The sequence below is a fragment of the Thalassophryne amazonica genome, chromosome 14 (genome assembly GCF_902500255.1).
Source record: "Thalassophryne amazonica chromosome 14, fThaAma1.1, whole genome shotgun sequence".
NCBI classification, from domain to species: domain Eukaryota; kingdom Metazoa; phylum Chordata; class Actinopteri; order Batrachoidiformes; family Batrachoididae; genus Thalassophryne; species Thalassophryne amazonica.
The window spans coordinates 46,226,992-46,252,479 of NC_047116.1; the positions used below are offsets into that span (position 1 = coordinate 46,226,992).

At 41.5% G+C, this 25,488-nt stretch overlaps 1 protein-coding gene across 1 annotated transcript in view; it reads left to right on the plus strand.

Moving 5' to 3' along the window:
• The first annotated feature begins 284 nt into the window (after window positions 1-284).
• Window positions 285-25,488, plus strand: part of LOC117524141 (TSC22 domain family protein 1-like) — a 78,077-nt gene continuing 52,873 nt past the window's right edge. The window contains exon 1 of the mRNA XM_034185871.1: window positions 285-3,649. Within this exon, the coding sequence (XP_034041762.1) occupies window positions 963-3,649 (2,687 nt within the window). The 5' untranslated portion in view covers window positions 285-962. The remainder of the gene's footprint in view (window positions 3,650-25,488) is intronic.

The window sequence follows — 25,488 nt, forward strand, 5'->3', positions numbered from 1 at the left end:
GGCATTTTTTTTTTTTTTTTACCCCTGTGTAATCTTCAGTTGACCAAACCTGGCTGGGGAAGGTAATATACGTGGGCCCTGGTTTACAGACTGAGTCACTTTTTGCCACCGGAAACCTGCGTGGCTCGGTCAGACAGAGCGGTTGTCTTCGGCAGTTTTCGGCTCTTTCCGGCAGACCGTGCCGATGCGGGCCCAGACTGCTTTATGTCTGGCTGTAGAGACCATGCGCGGTCGCCATATTAGCGAGCGCGCCCCTCCCATCCTGTTAGAGCCACAGCGGCTATGCGCGAGGCTCCACACATACAGAGCCGGGGAGGGACCAGTGAGACAGCAAAACCACCGCTAAAGCTCACCCAGTGGAATGGATTAAGTCTTCTGCCATCGTTCTTTAGACGTCGCCTCACGCTTTTACAACACTGTGCGTCTGATAAAAGGTTTTTTCTTTTCTTCTCTTTGAGTGAATTTAGTAGCTAAAACGACAAGTCTGTGTTTAGCTAGCCGGTGATGGAGACTGGCAGCTAGCTAGCCGACGTTGCTGCTCTGTGTCAGGCTAGTAACTTAATAACGCTCGTCAAACAAGGTTGCTGTGCAGATTAGTGCTTTTGATGCAAGTGGTTTCGCCCCTCAATTTTGCTTCATTTTTTAGCGACTACAAATGTGTTAGTTTGTGCGTAAAAGGTAAAAACAAATATCCGGCTAAGTACAAGTGGAGACCTCATCAGCTGACGTTAACTCGCTAGCTCCTCAGCAAGCAGCTTCTAGCTTCCACCAGAGAAGGCTGGGTCGCGCATGATCGGCTGTAAATATTCTGATATTCAAAGAGAACCATTTGATACTTGGTTCAAATCTTTATTTTTGATCGTGCTGTCTGTCGATCGTAGCTTTGCCAAAACGGCGGCGTTAACGAACTGCAACCTTATTGCATACTATCAAAGACCAACTACCCCCCGGATTCTCTCAAAATGCACCATCCGGACCCTGCAGGAGAATCCGGCAGTGTTAGAAAGATGGCGCACCCGGCTGTCTTTCACAGGAGGGGTAGCAACCCAGGCACCGGGAGCGGCTCCACGCTGTCAACACCGGCTAACTCCGTGATCAGTAACAGCCACGTTCAAACTGATGATTATCAGTCCTCTCTGGTGATTCAGTGCCAGCCTCCTGGTGGGTCACCCTCCCCGGCTTCCAGTCATCCTCCACCCCACAGTCTGAATCTACAACCCCAGCCCACGCAGTCAGCTGGAGCTCAAATGAAAAAGAAGAGTGGTTTCCAGATCACAAGTGTGACTCCAGCTCAGATATCTGTGAGTACCAACAACAGTATTGCAGAGGACACAGAAAGCTATGATGATCTGGATGAATCTCATACAGAGGATCTGTCATCTTCTGAAATTCTGGACGTGTCCCTTTCTCGAGCAAATGACATAGTTGGAGCAGAGAGAAGCTCATCTGAGGAGACATTGAATAACTTTCATGATGCAGAAACTCCTGGAGCTGTCTCCCCCAACCAGCCTTCACACCCTCATTCCATGAGCCAGGCTCCTCAGCATGGTGGGACCATGGTTAATGGGATTATGCACCATCACCCTGAACAACATCACCAACCCCAGGTCTACCGTGCCCCATCTGGACCTGGGAATGCCTCATCAGTAGTCACCTCTGGAGCTTTATCTTACATTACCCAGAAAATGCCTTCTAATGTGGGAGCCCTGTCAGAGAATGTTGCTCAAGCTGCGCCTCCAAGTAATAATATCGCCCAGCCTGTAGGTATTGTGGTCCCTGCATCTGTCCCTGGAATGCACAGCTCTGTTGCAGGCACTAACGTTAACATAGCTAATCCCCAGACCAGCAGTGTTAGTAATGTGAATATATTGAGCTCTGCCAATGTGCCTGTGAGGGGGGGTATCACCACGAGTGCTAGCAGTAGCAGTGGTGGGTTTCCTGTCAGTGTGATAAGCAGCAATGTGGGGAGTGTAGGTGAAAATAGTGCTGTTGCCGGTATGGGTAACCCTGTCGCCCATCCTAATGTTGCCACGATTCAGCAACACCAAAACATCAATGTCAACATCACTATGGCTACAACTGCAACTGTTGCTGTTGCCAGTGCCTCTGTGGCTATGGGAGTGTCCGGTGGGATCCAGGGAAGAGTTGGATCTGCTTTGCTGCAAACAGTGAATGCACCTGTCACAGCTGTTGCCATGGCACCTGTACCCTCTACTTGGGCTCAACCTGCTCCAGCTCCAGCCCCTGCAGTGGCTACCACCAGCTCTCGCTTCAGGGTGGTGAAGCTAGATTCCAGCTCTGAGCACTTCAAAAAGGGCAGATGGACATGTACTGAATACTATGACAAGGAGACACCTGCTTCTGCTCCAAGTTCTTCTGCATCTGAATCTACATGTTTCAGCATGCGCCCAATGGTTCCTGAGAGTCTTGCTGGAGCCTCAGAGAGGGAGAGCACAGGTGGAAGTTCTGTGAGTAGCACTATCAGCACATTGAGCCATTACAGTGAAAGCGTTTGCAGTGGAGATGCTGGGGGACCCACAGTAAACCAACATGTCCAGGATTATGCCTCCCCACCTCAGGGCTTTCAAGCAGTCCTCCCCACTGGAATGGGAGTGTCTCATATCCAGCCTCACATGCATCCCCAGGATGTTACGTCTGCACATGTGAAGACTACAGCAGCCCCTTCTGGTCCTGCCGCCATTCACCACCCTGTTCCCATGTCAAGCCACCAGACCACCATCGGGCTCCTTACCCCAGCTGTACACCAACAGCAACTAACCTATGCTCAGGCAGTTGCTAATCAACCCCCAGGCTCCACCCAGGGTGCACTGGGTGTTCAGCAGCAGAAAATGGGCTACTCCAACATGCCGCAACACCCTCCTGCTACCCTCCAAGCAGCTCCTTTGCAGGTGAGACAATCTGATTACACCCAGCCTCACCAAACATTACTTCAGCCTGGTGCATCTCAGGCTGTGGCCAATCAATCTGGATCAGCTCCTTCAGGTCCAGGTAATGGCGTATGTCAGATGATGGGAGGTCCGCAGCAGTCACAACCCAGTATGCACACACAGCCCCAGCACACCGCTTCCCTTCAGGGCACTTCTTCCACTATGACCTCTAATGTTGGATCTGGAGGACTTGGCCAGCAGCCTCAGAGCCATCTGGATCGTCAGCAGCAGAAGCCACAGACACTCCCAACACAAATTCAAAACCCCACCTTGGGCACCCATCTGCCTAATGTGGTCCATCAGAGCCAGGGGACTGCAGCAAATGTGGCTCCTCCAAATCTTCAGAATGATCCCCAAGCCCACACTGTTGTTAACAGTGGTCGGATGCCCCCGCAGGCTCTTCCCCAGAACCAGACTGCTTGTGTTGGCTTATCCCAGGACCACACCAGTGCCCAAGCTGCGGCCCATGCTGCTCAGACCACTGCCCTTTATGCTAGTCTGCCCACCTTCACCACCACTCAGCTTGAGGATGCCCAACGGCTACTTCTCCAACATCAATCAGCTTTGCTTGGGCTTCCCAAACTGTCCGGAGGAGAGGATGGATCAGCATCCAGTGCTGGCCAGGTTCCAGAAGCTGCCACCATCAGTGCCTTACCTGCATCAGCTGGTCTTCTCAAGGCTGTAGATGGAGATGAGGATAGGTGAGTGAGCTTACTTTCGTTACTTTTATTTTATTCATGTGAATTGATCACAAAGGGGGGCAATGATGCTGCATTCAAAATCCTGATATTTAAAGTATTTCAAACACAGTATATTTGAATAATTGGGGAACACAAAATTCACCATGTTTGTTTTTTTTTGTTTTGTTTTTTTTTCCCCCTTGCTGCGACATTTTATTCTGTTAAAATCACATGTACATATAGGCTGATCCCAGTCCATCTGGTATGGAATTTGCCAACTTTATTTTCAGAGTGGCCAGCATGTAGGCACCTAGTGTTCATGTGCATCAGTAAAAATACCAATGCAAGCTTGCATTAAGAATCATGCAGTCAAATTTGAATTATGGAACCAGTGTAAAGATATCATTTCTGTTTGATTTTGCTTTTTTAATGGGGGAGAGGGTCTTGAAACTGTGAGTAAACTAAATTTTGAATATTGCAAAGGTGTAAAACGAGGGTTAACAATGAACTACTTGGATGAGCTGCAAATTACCCTTCATCTGTGCCAACCCCGTAATGAGAATACAGTAGTGTTCAGAATAATAGTAGTGCTATGTGACTAAAAAGATTAATCCAGGTTTTGAGTTTATTTCGTATTGTTACATGGGAAACAAGGTACCAGTAGATTCAGTAGATTCTCACAAATCCAACAAGACCAAGCATTCATGACATGCACACTCTATGAAATTGGGCTATTAGTAAAAAAAAAAAAAAGTAGAAAGGGGGGTGTTCACAATAATGGTATCATCTGCTGTTGACGCTACAAACTCAAAACTATTATGTTCAAACTGCTTTTTTAGCAGTCCTGTGAATCACTAAACTAATATTTAGTTGTATAACCACAGTTTTTAATGATTTCTTCACATCTGTAAGGCATTAATTTTGTTTGTTTGGAACCAAGATTTTGATCTTTTACTAGTGTGCTTGGGGTCATTGTCTTGTTGAAACACCCATTTCAAGGGCATGTCCTCTTCAGCATAAGGCAACATGACCTCTTCAAGTATTTTGACATATCCAAACTGATCCATGATACCTGGTATGCAATATATAGGCCCAACACCATAGTAGGAGAAACATGCCCATATCATGATGCACCACCATGCTTCACTGTCTTCGCTGTGAACTGTGGCTTGAATTCAGAGTTTGGGGGTCATCTCACAAACTGTCTGCGGCCCTTGGACCCAAAAAGAACAATTTTACTCTCATCAGTCCACAAACTATTCCTATGAAATTGGACTATTAGTAAAAAAAAAAAAAAAGTAGAAACGGGGGTGTTCACAGTAATAGTAGCATCTGCTGTTGACGCTACAAACTCAAAACTATTATGCTCAAACTGCTTTTTTAGCAATCCTGTGAATCACTAAACTAGTATTTAGTTAATGCATAATTTGGTTTACAATTAAAAGGAAAATCATCCCAGGTCCTACTTCCATGTCATATTCTGTTACTTCAGCATGATCATTGACGGTTCAAATGAAAGGTTGAATCTAGGATCATTTAAATGTGCACTAATTTTAAGATTTGTTCTTCCAGGAGAATTGTTTAAATTGTTTAAATTAATGTTTAAAATGTATCAGTGGATGAAAACTTATTTTGGTTTCTGGGGCCCGGGGGGGGGGGGGGGGGCGAGACCCCCTGCGAATTTTCCTCGGATTTCACAATTTTCATTTCACAGCCGTGCTCAAAGGAAATGCTTTTGACAAAAACTACAGATTTTTTTATTTATGTCCAGAGATCAAGGATTCAGTGACCAGTTTCATATTTATTTAGTGTAAGACTCAAATGTTATTGCCTACTTTTAGTACAGAGAAAATTCACAGGAGGTATTGATAAGGGCATAGATAAGGAATCGGGGAATCGATAGATTAAAATCTTATCAATATCCATCCCTGTAAAGTTTAATTAATATTATTCATGTTAAAATGTGTTAGTTATTAGGGGTGCCTGAAAAAAATCGATTCACGTCCGAATTGCGATTCTTATTTATTCCGATTCTGAATCGAACCAAAATGTCCAAGAATCGAATTTTAAAAAGCATTTTTTAAACATTTTCTTGCTTACTCGCTGCATGTACTTTTTGTGAGGCAACGGCCTCCGTACTGCAGCGTCCCCGCGAGGGGAGGGTCCAGCGTGCTTCAAACATTCGTGAGCTGCAGCTTAGCATGGCGGACGAAGAGCTATTTCAGCCAGCACCATCTTTGCTGAAGGCAAATGTTTGGGCGCATTTTGGATTTTATTATTTGCTGCGTAAGAAGGAGCTTGACATGACTTTTGCAGAGTGCAAAATCTGCAAAATGAAAGTCAGGTACTTTGGAAACACTTCAAATCCGCAAGTCCACATGCTACGCTATCACCCGGAGCTAAAAGAAGTGGAGCAGCGGTATCTGCCGACTACTGACCAGCGCTTCGTTCAACTGCCAGCCAACTCTGAACGAGCAAAGCAGATAAGTAAATTTACATCTAGAATAACTTGATTAACCTTGTAAAGCTGCATTTTCTTAAACATAAACATTTTTAAGTAATAGAACTATTTCTCAGAGCTCTTTGAACCGAAAATCGATTCTGAATCAAATCGTCACCCCAAGAATCGGAATCGAATTGAATCGTGAGTTGTTGTACGATTCACATCCCTATTAGTTATGGCAGAGACGTTTAAAAACATAGAGATGCTTAAATGTTTTTAAAAAATGATGCTTAAAATAAGACAAAAGGTAAAAATAGAAGAATAGAAATTTCTTTAAAAACATGTTTAAAATGTTTACAAAGGCTGTAAAATATGTAAATGCATAAACAGTTCCTTAAAAATGCACAAATACTTTTAAAATATGTTTAAGATGTGTAAAAGAATAAAAAGAAACACACAAAGATGTTGAAATTGTGTATGTGTGTCATGGGGGGGGCAGCCATTCATTTGTTGTGTGGGGGGGTGCACTCTCCTACACTTTGAAAACCCCTAATTTAGAGGGATACAAATAGGCCTAGTGTGGATTCAACCTAGGTGAGCAACAGAGGCCTCCTCATTAAATTGTTGTTGGCTGCTCCACTTACTTAGCTTTCAGTCTGAGACTTGATGTTTTTTGCTGGTTGCTGTGGCAGCTGTGAGGGATGAAAAGTGTTATTGTTATTCTAGATAACAAGCAGACAGTGGCCAGGCCACCATAGTGTGTCTGTCCTTTGACAGTGGGACACAGTGCAGGGCTTGGCTGGATGTAATGCCTGTTGTCTCTGCCAAGTGGCTGCAGTAGTTTGACACTTTTCAGGCTGCTGCCTCCTTGCTTATTTGAATGTGAAGCTGCAGCTAACAATTATTTTTGTAATTTATTAATTTTTTTTTGATTAGTCTATTTTCTGTTTAGTGTAATAGTAATAATAACAAAGACCACCACAAATTGTGGTATGTCCGTTCATTATGAGCAAATAGGTGGGTTACCAATATGTAGACCTATGTAGAATATCACTTGTCTGTGTCTTTGGACATGATGCGTAATCTGTGTTGTCTGTTCATCCAGCTGTATATGGAATCCAGTTTTGGCTGTGGAAATAACCTGGCTCAGGCTGGCGTCCCGTGCAGGCGGAGTTGAAGACTCTTATCTGTTTCATCATATGGAATCCAGAGATGAGCACCAGCACAAACAGGCCTATATAGAAAAGGGCTTTATTGTCATTGTACATACACCAGAAACTATCCTGCGTTTAACTCGTCCTAGTTACAGTTAAGCCCTGGTCCCACCAAATAATGAAGGATGAACAATGAGCCACGCAGCACTTTTTTTTTTTTAATGCTACGAGAGGGTTTATTCAACTATCATGGGAGAATGGTGGCTCTTAGAGGCATTATCTTAAAATAAATTAAATTCAGTTTTTTTGTGTTTTAATCTTATTTCATTTTATTCTGCTTTTAAATGTTTGTGAAGCGCCTTGAGGCGATTACTCGTGATTTGGTGCTATATAAATTAATAAATTATTATTATTATTATTGTAAATTCCAGTTTTCCATAATTACTGTATATAACCACACAAGCTGACATTGCAATTATGATTGTGATACGATTCATTGTCTAACCCTAGAATAAATGTTTTTCAGAGAACAAACACCGACTCTCGTCTCGCTCATTTTCCCAAACATCAGGCACATGCAGCAGGTGGAACACCTGCAGGAGTGCGCTGATGAGCACTGGAAAGAAACTTTTAGCCGACTTGGCGTCACTGTCCTTCAGCATACTGCGGCATTGAAATTAAATGTGGTGCAGCAGGGTTTAATTGTGCACACATCAGAGAGGAACGCTGTCACACTCTAAGGATCACCACTAATCAAGACGGATCAACACGCTCAGTTGTGACCTCCATGGCATGAGGCGAAATGAGGGTGGTGCATGACATTCATGGAAGATTTTTTTGACATTCAAAAACATGCTCCACGAAAAACACGAATATCACGCACCAACACGCACTATTAAGAAACCTATTCAGATGCGTTAAGTCACATTAAGAATGCCAGGAATGTGCCAAGAATGATGCAAATATGACATTCTTAACACGTCTTGCCTATGTGTAAATGCAGCATAAAATAGTTTGCTATAACTTTTTGGAATCTTTGTGATCAGACACATAATGTGGTTTAGCTTTCAATATGACTGGAGCATTTTTAAATTTTGTACTTCTGCTCAGTTCTACGTTCAGTGGAATGTACAAAAGGATTGGATCCATGCGTATGCACACTTTGATACATCTGAATTTTTTTTTTGTGCTCACGCCAGTTTCTGGGTTTTGATGTATGCCATGTTTCAGTAGGAAATCCAAGCAAGTCTTTGTACATGAGGCTCCTGCTATTCATTGTGATATTATGTTAGCCAGAATGTTGGTGACATTCTTGCATAAACAGACACGTGTAAACAGATAATTTTGATTGCTGTTATGACTGTGTTGAATAAGTGGATAATTAATTATCATGACAGGCCTAGACTGACACACGTCTCCTGTATGACAATTAGGGATGGGTATTGATAAGATTTTATCTATCGATGCCATTATCGATTCTGCTTATCGATCTGATTCCTTATCGATTCCCTTATCGATACCTCATGAATTTTGTACTAAAAGTAGGCTTTACAGGTTTGCTTTGTATTTCCTTGAGTCTTAAAGTAAATAAATATGAAATTAGTCACTGTATCCTTGATCTGTGGACATAAATAAAAATAAAACGGTGTTTCACTTTGAAGTTATTCAGACTGTATTCTATTGTTCTATCTTGACTTGTCAGAGAGCCGTGCAACGTTTGGAGCTGTGTGAACAGAACGGAGGACGATTCTTGTTTCTTTCTCGCAACGAGACAGGAGTCCCAGTTAGTAACTTTAATCCGCACAAAAGTGAATCACAACTCGTATTCAGGGATGAAAGTGGTGAAAAACAAAAAAACCTGAAACCCAAAATTACCCCCCACACCACCTGCATGAAAATGTTTCAATTCTAGAAGCTCTGAAATGCAGTCTGGGACTATTCCAGACGATAAACTGGAGTATCCATTTAGGTGAGCAAAAAAAAAAAAAAAAAAAAAAAAAACAACTTATTCAAATTCATTCCAGTAGTATTCTGCTCTTACTAGGATGCAGCAGTTTTCTAGTTTGGCAGATAGTTCTGGAGGAAATCACTGAAGAAATTAACACATTGAAAATATGGTTTGACCGAAACAAACTGTCATTAAACTTAAATAAGACAGGGATGAAATGGAGGTGTGAGAGTCACTAGGTGTTCACAGGAAACAATTATTTCTGTATGTATTTATTTATTTATGTTCATTGTTAGTTGCTATTATATATTTTCTGTTGTGTTTCTATTCAGGTTCTTTTTGTCTCTTTCTCTAAAATTGTATATAATAATCATTAGATTATTAATATATAAGCAAAAATAAATTTAAGGAATATTCCAATTTGAAAACAAATGCACCCGAACGTGATGACGGCTGCAATTGCTAAATGCTAACTTTTAACACTGAAAATGCCATAGACATGCTAACGCGTTAGCATCGCTCCCGTTTTTAAGTTCTAAAATACATCTATCAACTGTTTCAGAAGACCATAACAGGTCGGTTTAACATAGAAAAGGTAAATAATACTCACAGACGTATGCTCTTTAGGGTTTTAGCGGGGGAAAATTAAGCAAAAGAAAGAAATAAACGAAGCAATCGATCGAAGCATTGCTTCAATCTGCGAACCACTGCTTTGTTAGGTTCAAAGCAAAGCCGCGCTGCAGAGAAGTTGATTAAGGACCCGCTGCAGGGTCTGTAATCAGTGTAGAGAAATGATCATTTTCCTGACAAACACCTGCCAAAACAACGGCCACTCTGAAGGACCGATAACAGAATCGTTAAGCACAAAGCTTATTGATGTCGGTGGATCGAATCATTTCTTAACGATACCCGAAAGGAACCGGTTCTCGATACCCATCCCTAATGACAATGGTATGAGATCGTCTCGCTATTGAATTACAAGGATGTATATGTGAAGTGGAATGTGGGCTGGCTGGCAGCATGATGCTATCTCTGCTGTTGTCTGGTTGGAATGTAATCTTCCATTGCAGAGTGGGTATTGGGCATGGTGCTCTTTATGTGGAGATCAGTCAGATCCCCCCCCAAATTCACAACACACAGGAAGTGACCTGACCTGACACAGCCGACCGATAAATCCAGATTGAACAGGGCTGTGTATCGTGTGTGGAAGTCTGATAAATGTTGGCTGTCGATTTGCTTTTTTTCTTGATCTCTGCCTGCCTTGCAGGTGTGATTGTTGGCTTGGAGAATGGTTTGCATTAGGGCTGCCACGACTAGTCGACTAGTCACGACTACGTCAACTATTGAAACCATCAACACTAATTTAGTAGTCAGTGAGTCATTTGCTTTGAACCTTGAACCAATGAAGCACTGCTTCGATCCACTGCTTTGTTGGATGTTTGCTTCACTCCTCTTCAGAAGCGGCACCTCCGCTTCTTATCGCCTCTCAAAGCCATTAAAATATGTCAATTGTGAGTCAGTTTTTTGTGGATTAAAGTGACTAACTGGGACTCCTGTCTTGTTGCGAGAAAGAAACGAGAGTCGTCCTCCGTTCCACTGCTCCAAAAGCTGCGCCATCGAGTCAAGTTAGAAAGATAGTCCGCTTGGAATTAATAACTTCAAAGCGAATCACAGTTTAAATCAGATGACACCTCTTTCCAAACATTGTAATACAAACAATAAACTGCAGTCGATCAAAATGTTTTTTTTTTGTTTTTTTTCTTACCAAAATGAGAAATCCAGCAGCCTAAGACTATATGGCTGCAGACCTGCAGACTCCAGCAGCCTCCTGAGCTCAGCTCAGATATATAGCCTGGGTCCCACCGAATAATAAGCCATGAATAATAAGCCACGCATGGGTGTGTCAGCGATTACTTGAAGAATGACCCACCTTTTCATCTATCACGTATCCGCTATGAAGGTGCCTCTATGTGCCTCTCTGTACCCCGCATGTGCCACGTAGCAGCCTCTAGTGAGCCACGACCGACCTGTGATTAGAGCCTTGAATGGCTTGCATCAGCCACACTAAGCCACTTAGCGCCGTGATAGTGCCATGATAACGCAATGTTGGTGCACGTTTAGGCATGATGGGTTTGGTCCAAACCTCCAGCCCTCCCACACTGGTCCCTTTTAAAATGTGGGTTTTCAATTCACAGCAGCATTTAAAGATGTCCCATTTTTTAAGTACAGTCCCATGATTGTGCGCTCTGCGCAAGGCTGCTGTCCACCTGTAATGCACCAGACCAGCGAGAACCGAACCAAGGGCTCCTGGACAGCCACCTCGCTGGCTCCATGGCTCGCTGGCTTTATTTTTTTCCCTGGCATTAAACACACACACCATGATCCCACTTTAAACTTTGTGTTCGTCTGTTTATTTCTGTGAAATCGCTCTTTTGTGCGTGCTGCCGTTCTGCATACACAATGAGGTGGCCGCTTTAATTATATACACCTGTGGATCACTTTCAAATATATCTGTATTTCTTTATTTCTTCCACAGCTTACAAGTTACTGTGATACAACTTTTAACTGTGTGTTATGTCTTCAAAATCGGTCTTTTGCTCGCTTCTCCTTCTGTGTGGCTGCACAGCTCTTCCACGGCTTTAAACACACATCCACTTTCACGCAGTCATCCAAATTTTAACTTTGTGTTCGTCCAATATTGACTGAAAAATCACTCTTCCGTGAGCTGGCGTTCTACCTAAATGCTCCCTTGGGGCGTGATGAGTCACTGCCTCAGTGCGCAGTGCGCACACACAGTGCTCATGTGATCCATTAACAACATATTAAATCAACCATAGACATACCTTAACAGCTAGGAACTGTTTTATCAAGCTATAAAAACATTAAAAAATAGTTACCATAAGCTGTTCAAAATACATTCCATATGAAGCAGGAAAGAGAGGGGAAAAGTGTCCAGATGAAACAGTCCTCTGTGATTCCAGAAACAATTAGAGGTGTTTTCAGCATCCAAGGTTTGGCAGAAAATGATTAATCTGCTGCAAAATAATTATTTTATACACAGCGTCCAGTGCACAGAGCAGGTGGAATTCTGTGCGCAAGAGGGCAGCCTCTCCAAAAATAGCCTTTCAGGTCCTGCGTAGCTGCCAGGCACACGGATAATGGGCTTTTAGCAGACTCGTAAGCACCACTCAAATGCCTCTAAGTCGTTGCAGTAACTCGTATACAAACTGCGCCACGCTGTTGTTGCTAAATTTTGAACTTCTTGAAATTAGCGCTACGCTCAGAGAGGATCCTTCTTAACTGAAGATAATGCCTCTCAGAGCCATGAAACTCCCACGATAGTTGAACAAACCCTCTTGTAGCAAAGAAAACATGCTGTGTGGCTCATTATTCATCCTTCATTATTCGGTGGGACCCAGGCTTAAGGAGTGACATCCATGCCGTTAATGTCTGAAAGGAAATGCTTTTGACAAAAACTACTGATTTTTTTCTGTCTATATGCATAGATCAAGGATCCACCATGTAGAGTTTATTTATGTCCAGAGATCAAGGATTCACCATAAATTGCTTTGACTGAAGACTTCTAAATATGTTGTCACTGTAAGAATGAATTCTTTAGCTCTAGTGAAAGTCAGCGCATTGTTTGTTTTATTTATGTTCAGAGATCAAGGATCCAGTGACCAATTACATATTTATTTACTTTAAGACTCACTAAAATGTTGTTGACATAGAAAACCTGTAAAGTCTACTTGTAGCACACAGAAAATTCACAGGAGGTATTGATAAGGGAATCAATAAGGAATCTGCTTGATAAGCAGAATTGATAATGGTATCGATCGATAAAATGTGATAAGCTGCAATTTATGTATGATGCGACGAGTCGACTAATCGCAAAAATAATCGTTGACTAGTCGAGTATCAAAATTGTCCTTTGTGGCAGCTCTAGTGTGCATAGACCTATTGGCACACTCAGCATCTACATAGCACTTTAATTTTTCAGTTATTAATTTGATTGTTAAATTAATCCTTGGGTAACTTGAGTGTGTAATTTTATATACCAGAATAATAGTGTACTCTTTGAAAGCGCAGGAAAAAAGGGCAGGTTTGTTTCTAAACTTGAGAGGAAAAAGGTAAGTCCCTTTGGCATTGTGTTCAGCGTTTTCAGTTTTAGAAATGTTTATTTCTCACTAGCTTTTACATAATATATGGCAGAGGTTATATTTACACACAAAGGAGACAGAGCTTGCAACTGGATAGCAGCCTGTGATGTCACGGTGCAGCTCTACTCTGATTGGCTGTCACCCCCGCCACTCAAAAATAAAACTGAACAGATTGAAAGAGAGTGTGACATTTTAACCTCTTAAAATACCTCTTAAAATAGGTCAAAATTGTCCATCTTTGATATTGCCCAAGGTCTGTGTCCCAAGAATGTTCCCTGTGAACTTCAAGACCCTGGCAGTAATAGGACTGGAGTTATGCTGAGCATGGACGGACGGACAGACGGACGTGAAGTCTTTGCAATACCCGATGGCTATATTTGATGGCCTCGGGTAAAAATGACATTCAAAATGCGCCAAAAGTCACCAAATAGCACCCCTTGTTCACAATTTTTCTAGGGAGTGGTGGGGGGATGGCGTGGCGTGCTCATAGACCTTCTCCTCCTTCCAAATTTGCAGTAGCTTTGTTACACCTAACGCCACCTAATCATTTCAAATTGACACCTATTATGTAATTTGTGGAACACCATACTGAGATGAATGTTGAACCATACTGTGGCCTTGAAACCATGAGTCGTTCCAAACCATGAAAGAGTTGTGCTGTTGCACTCTGAAACGTTGTGTTGCTGTTAGCATTTTGCGAGACTCTAGTTTTTAGATTTCAAGTTAAGAGAGTTCTTGTCATTCACCTGCCCTGCATGTTTCTCCCTGCTTTCACTCTACGTAACTAGCCTGCGCATTCAGCCAACCACCAGGAGTCTCAGTTGAGAGCAGAGCAACGAGAAATTAAAAACAAGTATAAATATTGTATGGTATATTATTGTTATCCATGAGGAGGAAATCTCCTGAGTCTATGTAATTTGGAGTCCTAAAACTAAAATTTGATCTGGCCAGGTTGCCTCTCTCTACCATTTTGCTCCACTGTGCTGGAAATGATCTGTGGACATTGTACAGGTTCACACACACACAGCCTGGATCGGCTTTCTTTTAGCTTGAGCAATAATGATAGTCCACTGATGCCATGATGTTTGCTATACTTATGTGAATATTTGAATTGGCCAGCATATTTGGATTGACACATTTTCTGGAGCAAATGCACCAGCATTGTTGCACATTTCGGCTCTACCTTGTTGTTCAGAACACTGCTGTATCCACAGTTGCAAGTTACTCCTACCTGCATTTAAAATGTGTTTGACTACAAGTAAACAGCATTTGTCATTTGTTAGGCTGCTGACACCTCTCCATTTTTTTTTTTAAACCAGAGACAGAGCAAGAGAACACCAGAACAGAACAGAGCATCAACATGTTGTGTATATGTGGGAGGAAAAAAAAACCCTCATGAAACGGTACTCAATATTTGGTAAAACAGGTTAATGAAAAAACGCTGACAGCTGCTGCTTAACTCCCCTTTTTCTTTTCTAATATATTGCTGCGTCTCACCTGTTAGTATGGTTTAGTTGCAGTTCTGCCATTGATTTGCTTAATCTCAGCCCTCTTCTTTATGTTGATTTATTTTTCCATTGATAGCAGGATTATCTCCCTCAGTGGATTGTAGAAAAACTAAATGATAGTAATGGACGATAATGACTTGTGCTTTCAGTCTGACATTTATGAGGATAAAAATGGTCTAATACGGTGACTCTGTTAAGGTTTTGTAATGCATACATATATATATATATATATATATATACACACACACACACACACACAGTGAGAAAATAAGTATTTGAACACCCTGCGATTTTGCAAGTTCTCCCACTTAGAAATCATGCAGGGGTCTGAAATTTTCATCTTAGGTGCATGTCTACTGTGAGAGACATAATCTAAAAAAAAAATCCGGAAATCACAATGTATGATTTTTTTCTTTTTCTTTTTTTTTAATCATTTATTTGTATGTTACTGCTGCATATAAGTATTTGAACACCTGTGAAAATCAGTGTTAATATTTGGTAAAGTAGCCTTTGTTTGCAATTACAGAGGTCAAACGTTTCCTGTAGTTTTTACCAGGTTTGCACACACTGTAGCAGGGATTTTGGTCCACTCCTCCATACAGATCTTCTCTAGATTTTACAGGTTTGGAGTTTCAGCTCCTTCTAAAGATTTTTTATTGAGTTCAGGTCTGGAGACTGACCAGGCCACTCCAGGACCTTGAAATGCTTCTTACGGAGCCCCTCCTTAGTTGCCCTGGCTGTGTGTTTGGGGTCATTGTCATGCTGGAAGACCCAGCCATGACCCATCTTCAATACTCTTACTGAGGAAAGGAGGTTGTTTGCCAAAATCTCGCAATACATGACCTCATCCATCCGCCCTTCAATACGGTGCAGTCATCCTGTCCCCTTTGCAGAAGAGCACCCCCGGAGTATGATGTTTCCACCCCCATGCTTGGGGTTGTTCTCATCCTCTAAACATGGTAAGTGGAGTTGATTCCAAAAAGCTCTATTCTGGTCTCATCTGACCACATGACTTTCTCCCATGGCTCCTCTGAATCATCCAGATGGTCACTGGTGAACTTCAAATGGGCCTGGACATGTGCTGGCTTGAGCAGGGGGACCTTGCTGCCCTGCAGGATTTTAAACCATGACAGCGTCATGTGTTACTAATGTAATCTTTGTGACTGTGGTCCCAGCTCTCTTCAGGTCATTGACCAGGTCCTCCTGTGTAGTTCTGGGCTTTCTCAGAACCATCCTTACCCCAGAAAGTGAGATATTTCATGGAATCCCAGACCAAGGGAGATTGACAGTCATCTTGTGTTTCTTCCACTTTCTAATAAATAATCATAACAGTTGTTGTCTTCTACCAAGCTGCTTGCCTGTTGTCCTGTAGTCCATGTTCTCCTTGAATTGCTGGCTGTCTGAGTGGTGTCCAAAAAATGAGGTGGGCTTCATAGATAATTGGCAAAGCTTCTGGGGAAAACCTGGTCTTGTTAGGAGAGACGGCATCCATCCCACTTTGGATGGAGCAGCTCTCATTTCTAGAAATCTGGCCAATTTTCTTAAATCCTCCAAACCGTGACTATCCAGGGTTGGGACCAGGAAGCAGAGTTGTAGTCTTACACACCTCTCTGCAGCTTCTCTCCCCCTGCCATCCCCTCATTACCCCATCCCTGTAGAGACGGTGCCTGCTCCCAGACTACCAATAACCAGCAAAAATCTATTTAAGCATAAAAATTCAAAAAGAAAAAATAATATAGCACCTTCAACTGCACCACAGACTAAAACAGTTAAATGTGGTCTATTAAACATTAGGTCTCTCTCTTCCAAGTCCCTGTTGGTAAATGATATAATAATTGATCAACATATTGATTTATTCTGCCTTACAGAAACCTGGTTACAGCAGGATGAATATGTTAGTTTAAATGAGTCAACACCCCCGAGTCACACTAACTGTCAGAATGCTCGTAGCACGGGCCGAGGCGGAGGATTAGCAGCAATCTTCCATTCCAGCTTATTAATTAATCAAAAACCCAGACAGAGCTTTAATTCATTTGAAAGCTTGACTCTTAGTCTTGTCCATCCAAATTGGAAGTCCCAAAAAACAGTTTTATTTGTTATTATCTATCGTCCACCTGGTCGTTACTGTGAGTTTCTCTGTGAATTTTCAGACCTTTTGTCTGACTTAGTGCTTAGCTCAGATAAGATAATTATAGTGGGCGATTTTAACATCCACACAGATGCTGAGAATGACAGCCTCAACACTGCATTTAATCTATTATTAGACTCTATTGGCTTTGCTCAAAAAGTAAATGAGTCCACCCACCACTTTAATCATATCTTAGATCTTGTTCTGACTTATGGTATGGAAATAGAAGACTTAACAGTATTCCCTGAAAACTCCCTTCTGTCTGATCATTTCTTAATAACATTTACATTTACTCTGATGGACTACCCAGCAGTGGGGAATAAGTTTCGTTACACTAGAAGTCTTTCAGAAAGCGCTGTAACTAGGTTTAAGGATATGATTCCTTCTTTATGTTCTCTAATGCCATATACCAACACAGTGCAGAGTAGCTACCTAAACTCTGTAAGTGAGATAGAGTATCTCGTCAATAGTTTTACATCCTCATTGAAGACAACTTTGGATGCTGTAGCTCCTCTAAAAAAGAGAGCTTTAAATCAGAAGTGCCTGACTCCGTGGTATAACTCACAAACTCGTAGCTTCAAGCAGATAACCCGTAAGTTGGAGAGGAAATGGCGTCTCACTAATTTAGAAGATCTTCACTTAGCCTGGAAAAAGAGTCTGTTGCTCTATAAAAAAGCCCTCCGTAAAGCTAGGACATCTTTCTACTCATCACTAACTGAAGAAAATAAGAACAACCCCAGGTTTCTTTTCAGCACTGTAGCCAGGCTGACAAAGAGTCAGAGCTCTATTGAGCTGAGTATTCCATTAACTTTAACTAGTAATGACTTCATGACTTTCTTTGCTAACAAAATTTTAACTATTAGAGAAAAAATTACTCATAACCATCCCAAAGACGTATCGTTATCTTTGGCTGCTTTCAGTGATGCCGGTATTTGGTTAGACTCTTTCTCTCCGATTGTTCTGTCTGAGTTATTTTCATTAGTTACTTCATCCAAACCATCAACATGTTTATTAGACCCCATTCCTACCAGGCTGCTCAAGGAAGCCCTACCATTATTTAATGCTTCGATCTTAAATATGATCAATCTATCTTTGTTAGTTGGCTATGTACCACAGGCTTTTAAGGTGGCAGTAATTAAACCATTACTTAAAAAGCCATCACTTGACCCAGCTATCTTAGCTAATTATAGGCCAATCTCCAACCTTCCTTTTCTCTCAAAAATTCTTGAAAGGGTAGTTGTAAAACAGCTAACTGATCATCTGCAGAGGAATGGTCTATTTGAAGAGTTTCAGTCAGGTTTTTGAATTCATCATAGTACAGAAACAGCATTAGTGAAGGTTACAAATGATCTTCTTATGGCCTCGGACAGTGGACTCATCTCTGTGCTTGTTCTGTTAGACCTCAGTGCTGCTTTTGATACTGTTGACCATAAAATTTTATTACAGAGATTAGAGCATGCCATAGGTATTAAAGGCACTGCGCTGCGGTGGTTTGAATCATATTTGTCTAATAGATTACAATTTGTTCATGTAAATGGGGAATCTTCACAGACTAAAGTTAATTATGGAGTTCCACAAGGTTCTGTACTAGGACCAATTTTATTCACTTTATACATGCTTCCCTTAGGCAGTATTATTAGACAGTATTGCTTAAATTTTCATTGTTACGCAGATGATACCCAGCTTTATCTATCCATGAAGCCAGAGGACACACACCAATTAGCTAAACTGCAGGATTGTCTTACAGACATAAAGACATGGATGACCTCTAACTTCCTGCTTTTAAACTCAGATAAAACTGAAGTTATTGTACTTGGCCCCCCAAATCTTAGAAACATGGTGTCTAACCAGATCCTTACTCTGGATGGCATTACCCTGACCTCTAGTAATACTGTGAGAAATCTTGGAGTCATTTTTGATCAGGATATGTCATTCAAAGCGCATATTAAACAAATATGTAGGACTGCTTTTTTTGCATTTACGCAATATCTCTAAAATCAGAAAGGTCTTGTCTCAGAGTGATGCTGAAAAACTAATTCATGCATTTATTTCCTCTAGGCTGGACTATTGTAATTCATTATTATCAGGTTGTCCTAAAAGTTCCCTAAAAAGCCTTCAGTTAATTCAAAATGCTGCAGCTAGAGTACTGATGGGGACTAGAAGGAGAGAGCATATCTCACCCATATTGGCCTCTCTTCATTGGATTCCTGTTAATTCTAGAATAGAATTTAAAATTCTTCTTCTTACTTATAAGGTTTTGAATAATCAGGTCCCATCTTATTTTAGGGACCTCGTAGTACCATATCACCCCAATAGAGCGCTTCGCTCTCAGACTGCAGGCTTACTTGTAGTTCCTAGGGTTTGTAAGAGTAGAATGGGAGGCAGAGCCTTCAGCTTTCAGGCTCCTCTCCTGTGGAACCAGCTCCCAATTCAGATCAGGGAGACAGACACCCTCTCTACTTTTAAGATTAGGCTTAAAACTTTCCTTTTTGCTAAAGCTTATAGTTAGGGCTGGATCAGGTGACCCTGAACCATCCCTTAGTTACGCTGCTATAGACGTAGACTGCTGGGGGGTTCCCATGATGCACTGTTTCTTTCTCTTTTTGCTCTGTATGCACCACTCTGCATTTAATCATTAGTGATCGATCTCTGCTCCCCTCCACAGCATGTCTTTTTCCTCGTTCTCTCCCTCAGCCCCAACCAGTCCCAGCAGAAGACTGCCCCTCCCTGAGCCTGGTTCTGCTGGAGGTTTCTTCCTGTTAAAAGGGAGTTTTTCCTTCCCACTGTAGTCAAGTGCTTGCTCACAGGGGGTCGTTTTGACCGTTGGGGTTTTACATAATTATTGTATGGCCTTGCCTTACAATATAAAGCGCCTTGGGGCAACTGTTTGTTGTGATTTGGCGCTATATAAAAAAATTGATTGATTGATCCCAGCCTTGTGCAGGTCTACAGTTTTGCCCCTGGTGTCCTTAGACAGCTCTTTGGTCTTGGCTATGGTGGACAGGTTGGAGTGTGATTGAGTGTGTGAACAGGTGTCTTTTATACAGGTAACAAGTTCAAACAGGTGCAGTTAATACAGATAGAGTGCAGAATAAGAGGGCTTCTTAAAGAAAAATTAACAGGTCAGTGTGATCCAGAATTCTTGCTGGTTGGTAGGTGTTCAAATACTTAATTGCAGCAGTAACATACAAATAAATTATTAAAAAATCATACATTATGATTTCCAGATTTTGTTTTTTTTTTTGGATTATGTCTCTCACAGTGGACATGCACCTAAGATGAAAATTTCAGACCCCTCCATGATTTCTAAGTGGGAGAACTTGAAAAACCGCAGGGTGTTCCAATACTTATTTTCCTCACTGTATGTATGTGTGTGTGTGTGTGTATGTGTGTGTGTGTACATTCTGCCAAGGTTATTTTCTCTTATTTGGCAATGCTAATTAAACTGCACTGTGGAGAACAGGAGCTGAACTGGCCGATGTGCACAGGGATTAAAGTTCTCCGTGGCTACAACAGATTTATGTCAATTGGGCAGCACAGCTTGTTTGAGGGTGGGCTCTAAAAGGGTAAAATATGACGCATATGATGTAATTTCTCTACTTCCGTGGACAGAAACATGGCACTTTCTGAGTTTTTGGGCAGATTACACGCAAACAAAGTGAAAATGCAAAGAAAAAGTGACGATGCGGTGGAAAGTGGACATTGCAGTTTGTTTCTGACCCAGAGCTCAAATGTGTCGAGGCAGTTGTGCTGGTTAGCTGTGTAGGCTAAGACTTAGGAACACGACCGCTACTATTTGCGTCGTCTTCTCCACTGGGAAATGGAAAAAAAACTGCACTTTTCGCAACTGCTTCGGTGGTTGCAGTCAAAAACAAAATAGTACACCATTGTCCCGTTAGAATTTACACTGTTTGTGGGAAAAGACTAATCCCTGAACAGAGTGTGGGGATGGGCAGAAAATGATTTAGAGGATGGGGGTTTCAGTGGAAACCATTTTAACCGGCACGTCCGCTAGGTGAGTATGCTTTTAACTTTACCGAGCCGGGCTGAATGGTTTGTGCCAAAACTCCCACACTCCACTGGGGTATTCTCTGCCGTGTTCATGACGGCTGTCCCCATATGTGGTCAAATCCCACGATATCACGTAGGGATTCAAACGAGACTGTGCTGCCTTATTGGGCTGCCACAAGGCAGGTTTCGTGCTTATGCCGTCCTGATGCAGAGTCAAGGCTGGACGCAAGATACAAAATTTACTACATTCAAAAATCGTTTTTTAGAATAGCGTATTTTATTTTTGTTTTCTTTTCCTGGCAGTGAGTCGTGTCCTGTCTGCAGTAGAAGGCGGAGGTGGCATGCAGTGTGTTTGAGTTTGAATTTCTGCGCACAAAGAGCAGAGTTTTACAAACATATTTTTAAAGTTTTCTTTTCTTTCAAAGTCTGCTCTAAGTGTCTCTGTGAGTGTCCTCGTTGTGGGTAAACAAAAAACACAGCTAGAGAGTCGCGATGCATAACAACAACCCCCCCCCCCCCCCCCCCCAAAAAAAAATGCCTAAAACTCTTCCTGAGGATTGGTGTTGCCACAGTTACTTTGAAAAGTTACGTTATTAGTTACTTTATGCAGTTACATTTTACAGTTACTTCATACAGTGAGCCATCAGGAGAGGGTCCGTCCCATCATTAGGAGGGACAGCTGCCCTGTCATTAGGAGGGTGCTAACTAGTGCACAATTGGTGCTAATTAGAGCTATTGTTTAGTCACTAGCCTATAGCAGTCTGCCTCTCGGTAGGAGGGGTCTGGTTAGGTTTAAAACTCCAGCTTTTGTGACTTCGGTTTTGTTCTTCTCTACAAGAGTCAAGACAGAAGTCAGACTACCAGAGTAAGAATTTTAGCTGAGGAAGCTTCTGCGATTTGAAGCGAAACGTCCTCACGTCAAGCAACCCAGTCCAGTCGAAGATTCAAGCTTCTCTACTATGGAAACCACCTGGACAACTGAGAGCCTACACAGAAATTCATATAGTGACTTTATTAGCGGCAATGGACAGTTTGTTGGCAACTGCTGAATGTAACTAATAAAGTAACCAAGAATCTAACTTAGTTATTTTTAAGATTTGAGTACTCAGCAAAGTAACTAATTGTTACTTTGCTGATTACTCAATCTTAAGAGTAACCAAGTTTGATTGCTAGTTACCTTATTAGTTACATTGCTTATTAGCTGCAAGTTGTCAGCAGCTTCTAATAAAGTAACCACATAAAGCTGCTAATGATGTAACTATGTAAAATAACTAAGAATTCAGCTTTTCAAATTAACTGCGGCAACACTGCTGAGGATGGCATGATGTAAATGTGCTGATACAATCTTGTGCATGTTTTTCACATACATTGCATCCAGAAATGATTCACAGCACTTCACCACATTTTATGTTACAGCCTTATTCCAAAATGGATGAAATTTTTTTTCCTCAAAATTCTACACACAATACCCCATAATGGCCATGTGAAAGTTTTTGTGAGATATTTGCAAATTTATTAAAATGAAAACAAAACAAAAACTAAGAAATAACATGTACATAAGTATACACAGCCTTTGCCAAGATGATTGGACCTGATTAGGAAAGACACACACCTGTCTACATATAAGGTCCCACAGTTGACAGTGCATGTCAGAGCACAAACCAAGCATGAAGTCAAAGGAATTGTCTGTAGACTTCCAAGACGGGATTGTCGGGAGGGACAAATCTGGGGAAGGGTACAAAAACATTTCTGTTGCTTTGAAAGTCCCAGTGAACACAATGGCCTCCACCATCCATAAATTTAAGAAGTTCAGATCTGCCAGATCTTAGAACTGGCCATCCGTCAAAACTGAGCGATCAGGGGTGAAGGGCCTGAGTCAGGGAGGTGACCAAGAACCTGATTGTCACTCTGTCAGAGCTCGAGCATTCCTCTGTGGAGAGAGGAGAGCATTCCAGAAGGACAATCATCTCTGCAGTAATCCACAATCAGGCCTCTTTGGTAGAGTGGCCAGATGAAGGCACCTCTTAGTAAAAGTAACATGTCGGCACTCTTGGAGTTTGCCAAAATACATCTGAAGGACTCTTAAACCATGAGAAACAAAATTCTCTGGTCTGGTGAGACAAAGATTGAACTGGGGAGCCGGTTCATCTTTCAACAGGACAATAACCCCAAGCATACAGCCAAGATATCAAAGGAGTGGCTTCAGGGCAACTCCCTGAATGTCATTGAGTGACCCAGCCAGAGCCCAGACCTGAATCCGATTGAACATCTCTGGAGAGATCTGAGATTGTGGCGATTAGCAAATCATTTAAAGATTACATCTAATTGAAAATGGTACAAAGACAACAGATTTGTGAACAAGCTCATAAAAACATACCCCATGCCATGTTATACTAGTTGCTAACATGTATCATATAATTGAGGTAGTAATGGTTTTGTAATGAATTAACAGATTTGTAAACATCTGTATTAAAGAGGAAAGCAAGTCTGTAATGACGTGTGTTAAAAAAAAAGCCCTTTATCTCCTCTTGATCATCAGTGATCAGGGGTGTCACATATTGCAAAAGCCACGGTTTGGATCGGACATGGTTTTTAAAACATGGATCAGATGTTTCTATTCATCAAGATAACGGGCAATGAAAAGATTTGCCTGTGGTCCTGAATTAAACGGGGTGTCCAAGCTTTTACAGAATATTTTAATATACTTAATTGTTGTGTTAAATTGCAATAAGTAGAGGTGCACCGATCGATCGGGCACCGATCATTATCGGCCGATCATGCCTTGATCGGTTTGATCGGTAATGGGCAAAATGCGCCGATCAAAAGGACCGATCACAACAGTGCAGGCAGTAGCGCAGGGAGCGCTTGGTCCTGTCATGACACGCTCTGTGACGTAAACTCATTTTGACTTCTGATATGAGCTGGACGGACAAGGAGAGTAGTCGCCATCATCTAATGTAGTCCATGGCCGTCCAGCTCATATCAGAAGTCAAAATGAGTCAAATGGCTCTGAGAGATCTAAATAGACTGCTGTGTAATGAATGGAACCACACTGCCATCTAGTGGATATCCAGTGTGCGTGAGTGTGTATTTGTGTATCAGTAGGCATTTTGATTTTGTTTATTTTTTCATGTGTAGTGGTACAGAGAGTACAAAGAAGCTTTCTTCATTTGATTTGCTTATATTGTGAACTGCCATGATACTGGAATTGACAACTAAGTTCGAAATTGAAAAATTGATTGAATTGATTGATTTTGTTTGTGGATCTGTGGATTTCGTGAAAAGAATGTCTCAAAATTATGTCACAGAGGAAAGCGATGAATGCATGTAATTGGTGATCCACAAATGCTGAAACTCAATTCACAAATACAATTTCCAGTTTTACAAATGTAATTTTTTTTTTACAAATTAAGTTTTATATTTGCAAATACATTATTTGCAAAGACCAATTTACAAGTTACTAATATAAAATTTGCATTTGTGGATATCTGAACACATTTGCAAATCAGTGATTATTTGTAGATCACCCTGTGTGCATTTACAAATATTGAGACATATTTAACCCCATAGAATGAGGGCTGTATTTTACATTCTCAACGTATTCTCTGTAGGCTATAACCTGAGCAACATGGAAAAAAAAAAAAGCTTGCTGGTAGAACAAAGTCAGTGAAATAAAACAAAAGCTGGCAGTTTGTTCTAGTGTCTTTATTTGAATGCATGTTTTTTTATTTCATCATTAAGTTTTAATGCAAAAATAGTCCTATACATTAGACCTATATTCTTATTTTGGGCATGATCCAAATATGTACTTGATCGGTATCGGCAGATCAAAATTTCGGTGATCGGCCTAAAAAATCCTGATCGGTGCACCTCTAGCAATAAGTATCAGTGAATCAAAAATGCCTTTGTCAGAATCATGAAGAGTACAAAAATAAAAAATGAGCAAAACTTAACTAATTCTTACTTGCCAGAGATGAGGATGTCTACATTGTCTGCTGAGAAGGTGGCAAGAACAGTTATTGTTTATAATCTTTTCTGGATAAATAATTCATCCTATCGTCTGATCAGAATTAATTCAGATCAGTGGTCAGAAACAGTCAGGAATTCTTGTTGTTTTGCAGAGCTGTGGACTTTCAGCCAGCTTGGCTGTGCACGTTTCGAGCGAGATGCTCCATCCAGTGGGCTTAAGATTATACAAGGAAGAGATGACTTTGTCCTCAAATTTTAACATTAACAGCGATTCTTTCTGTGGTTGGATCCAGAAGTGCGCTGAGCCTGTTGTCTGTAGTGGACAATGGGGCTGTAATAGGCTGCATGAGTGTGCTGGTACAACGGGAGTTCCAGCCTCTCCGCAATGCTGTTTTAAATTTAAACAGGCTGTGTGAGCGCGGACCTGCTGCATTCTTTCCACGCAGACTGAGTTTACCATAACCGCATCAAAATTAATGCTTTTATCACTTTAAAACAAGTCACCATGACACAAAATCACACCTTTGTAAACTTTAATC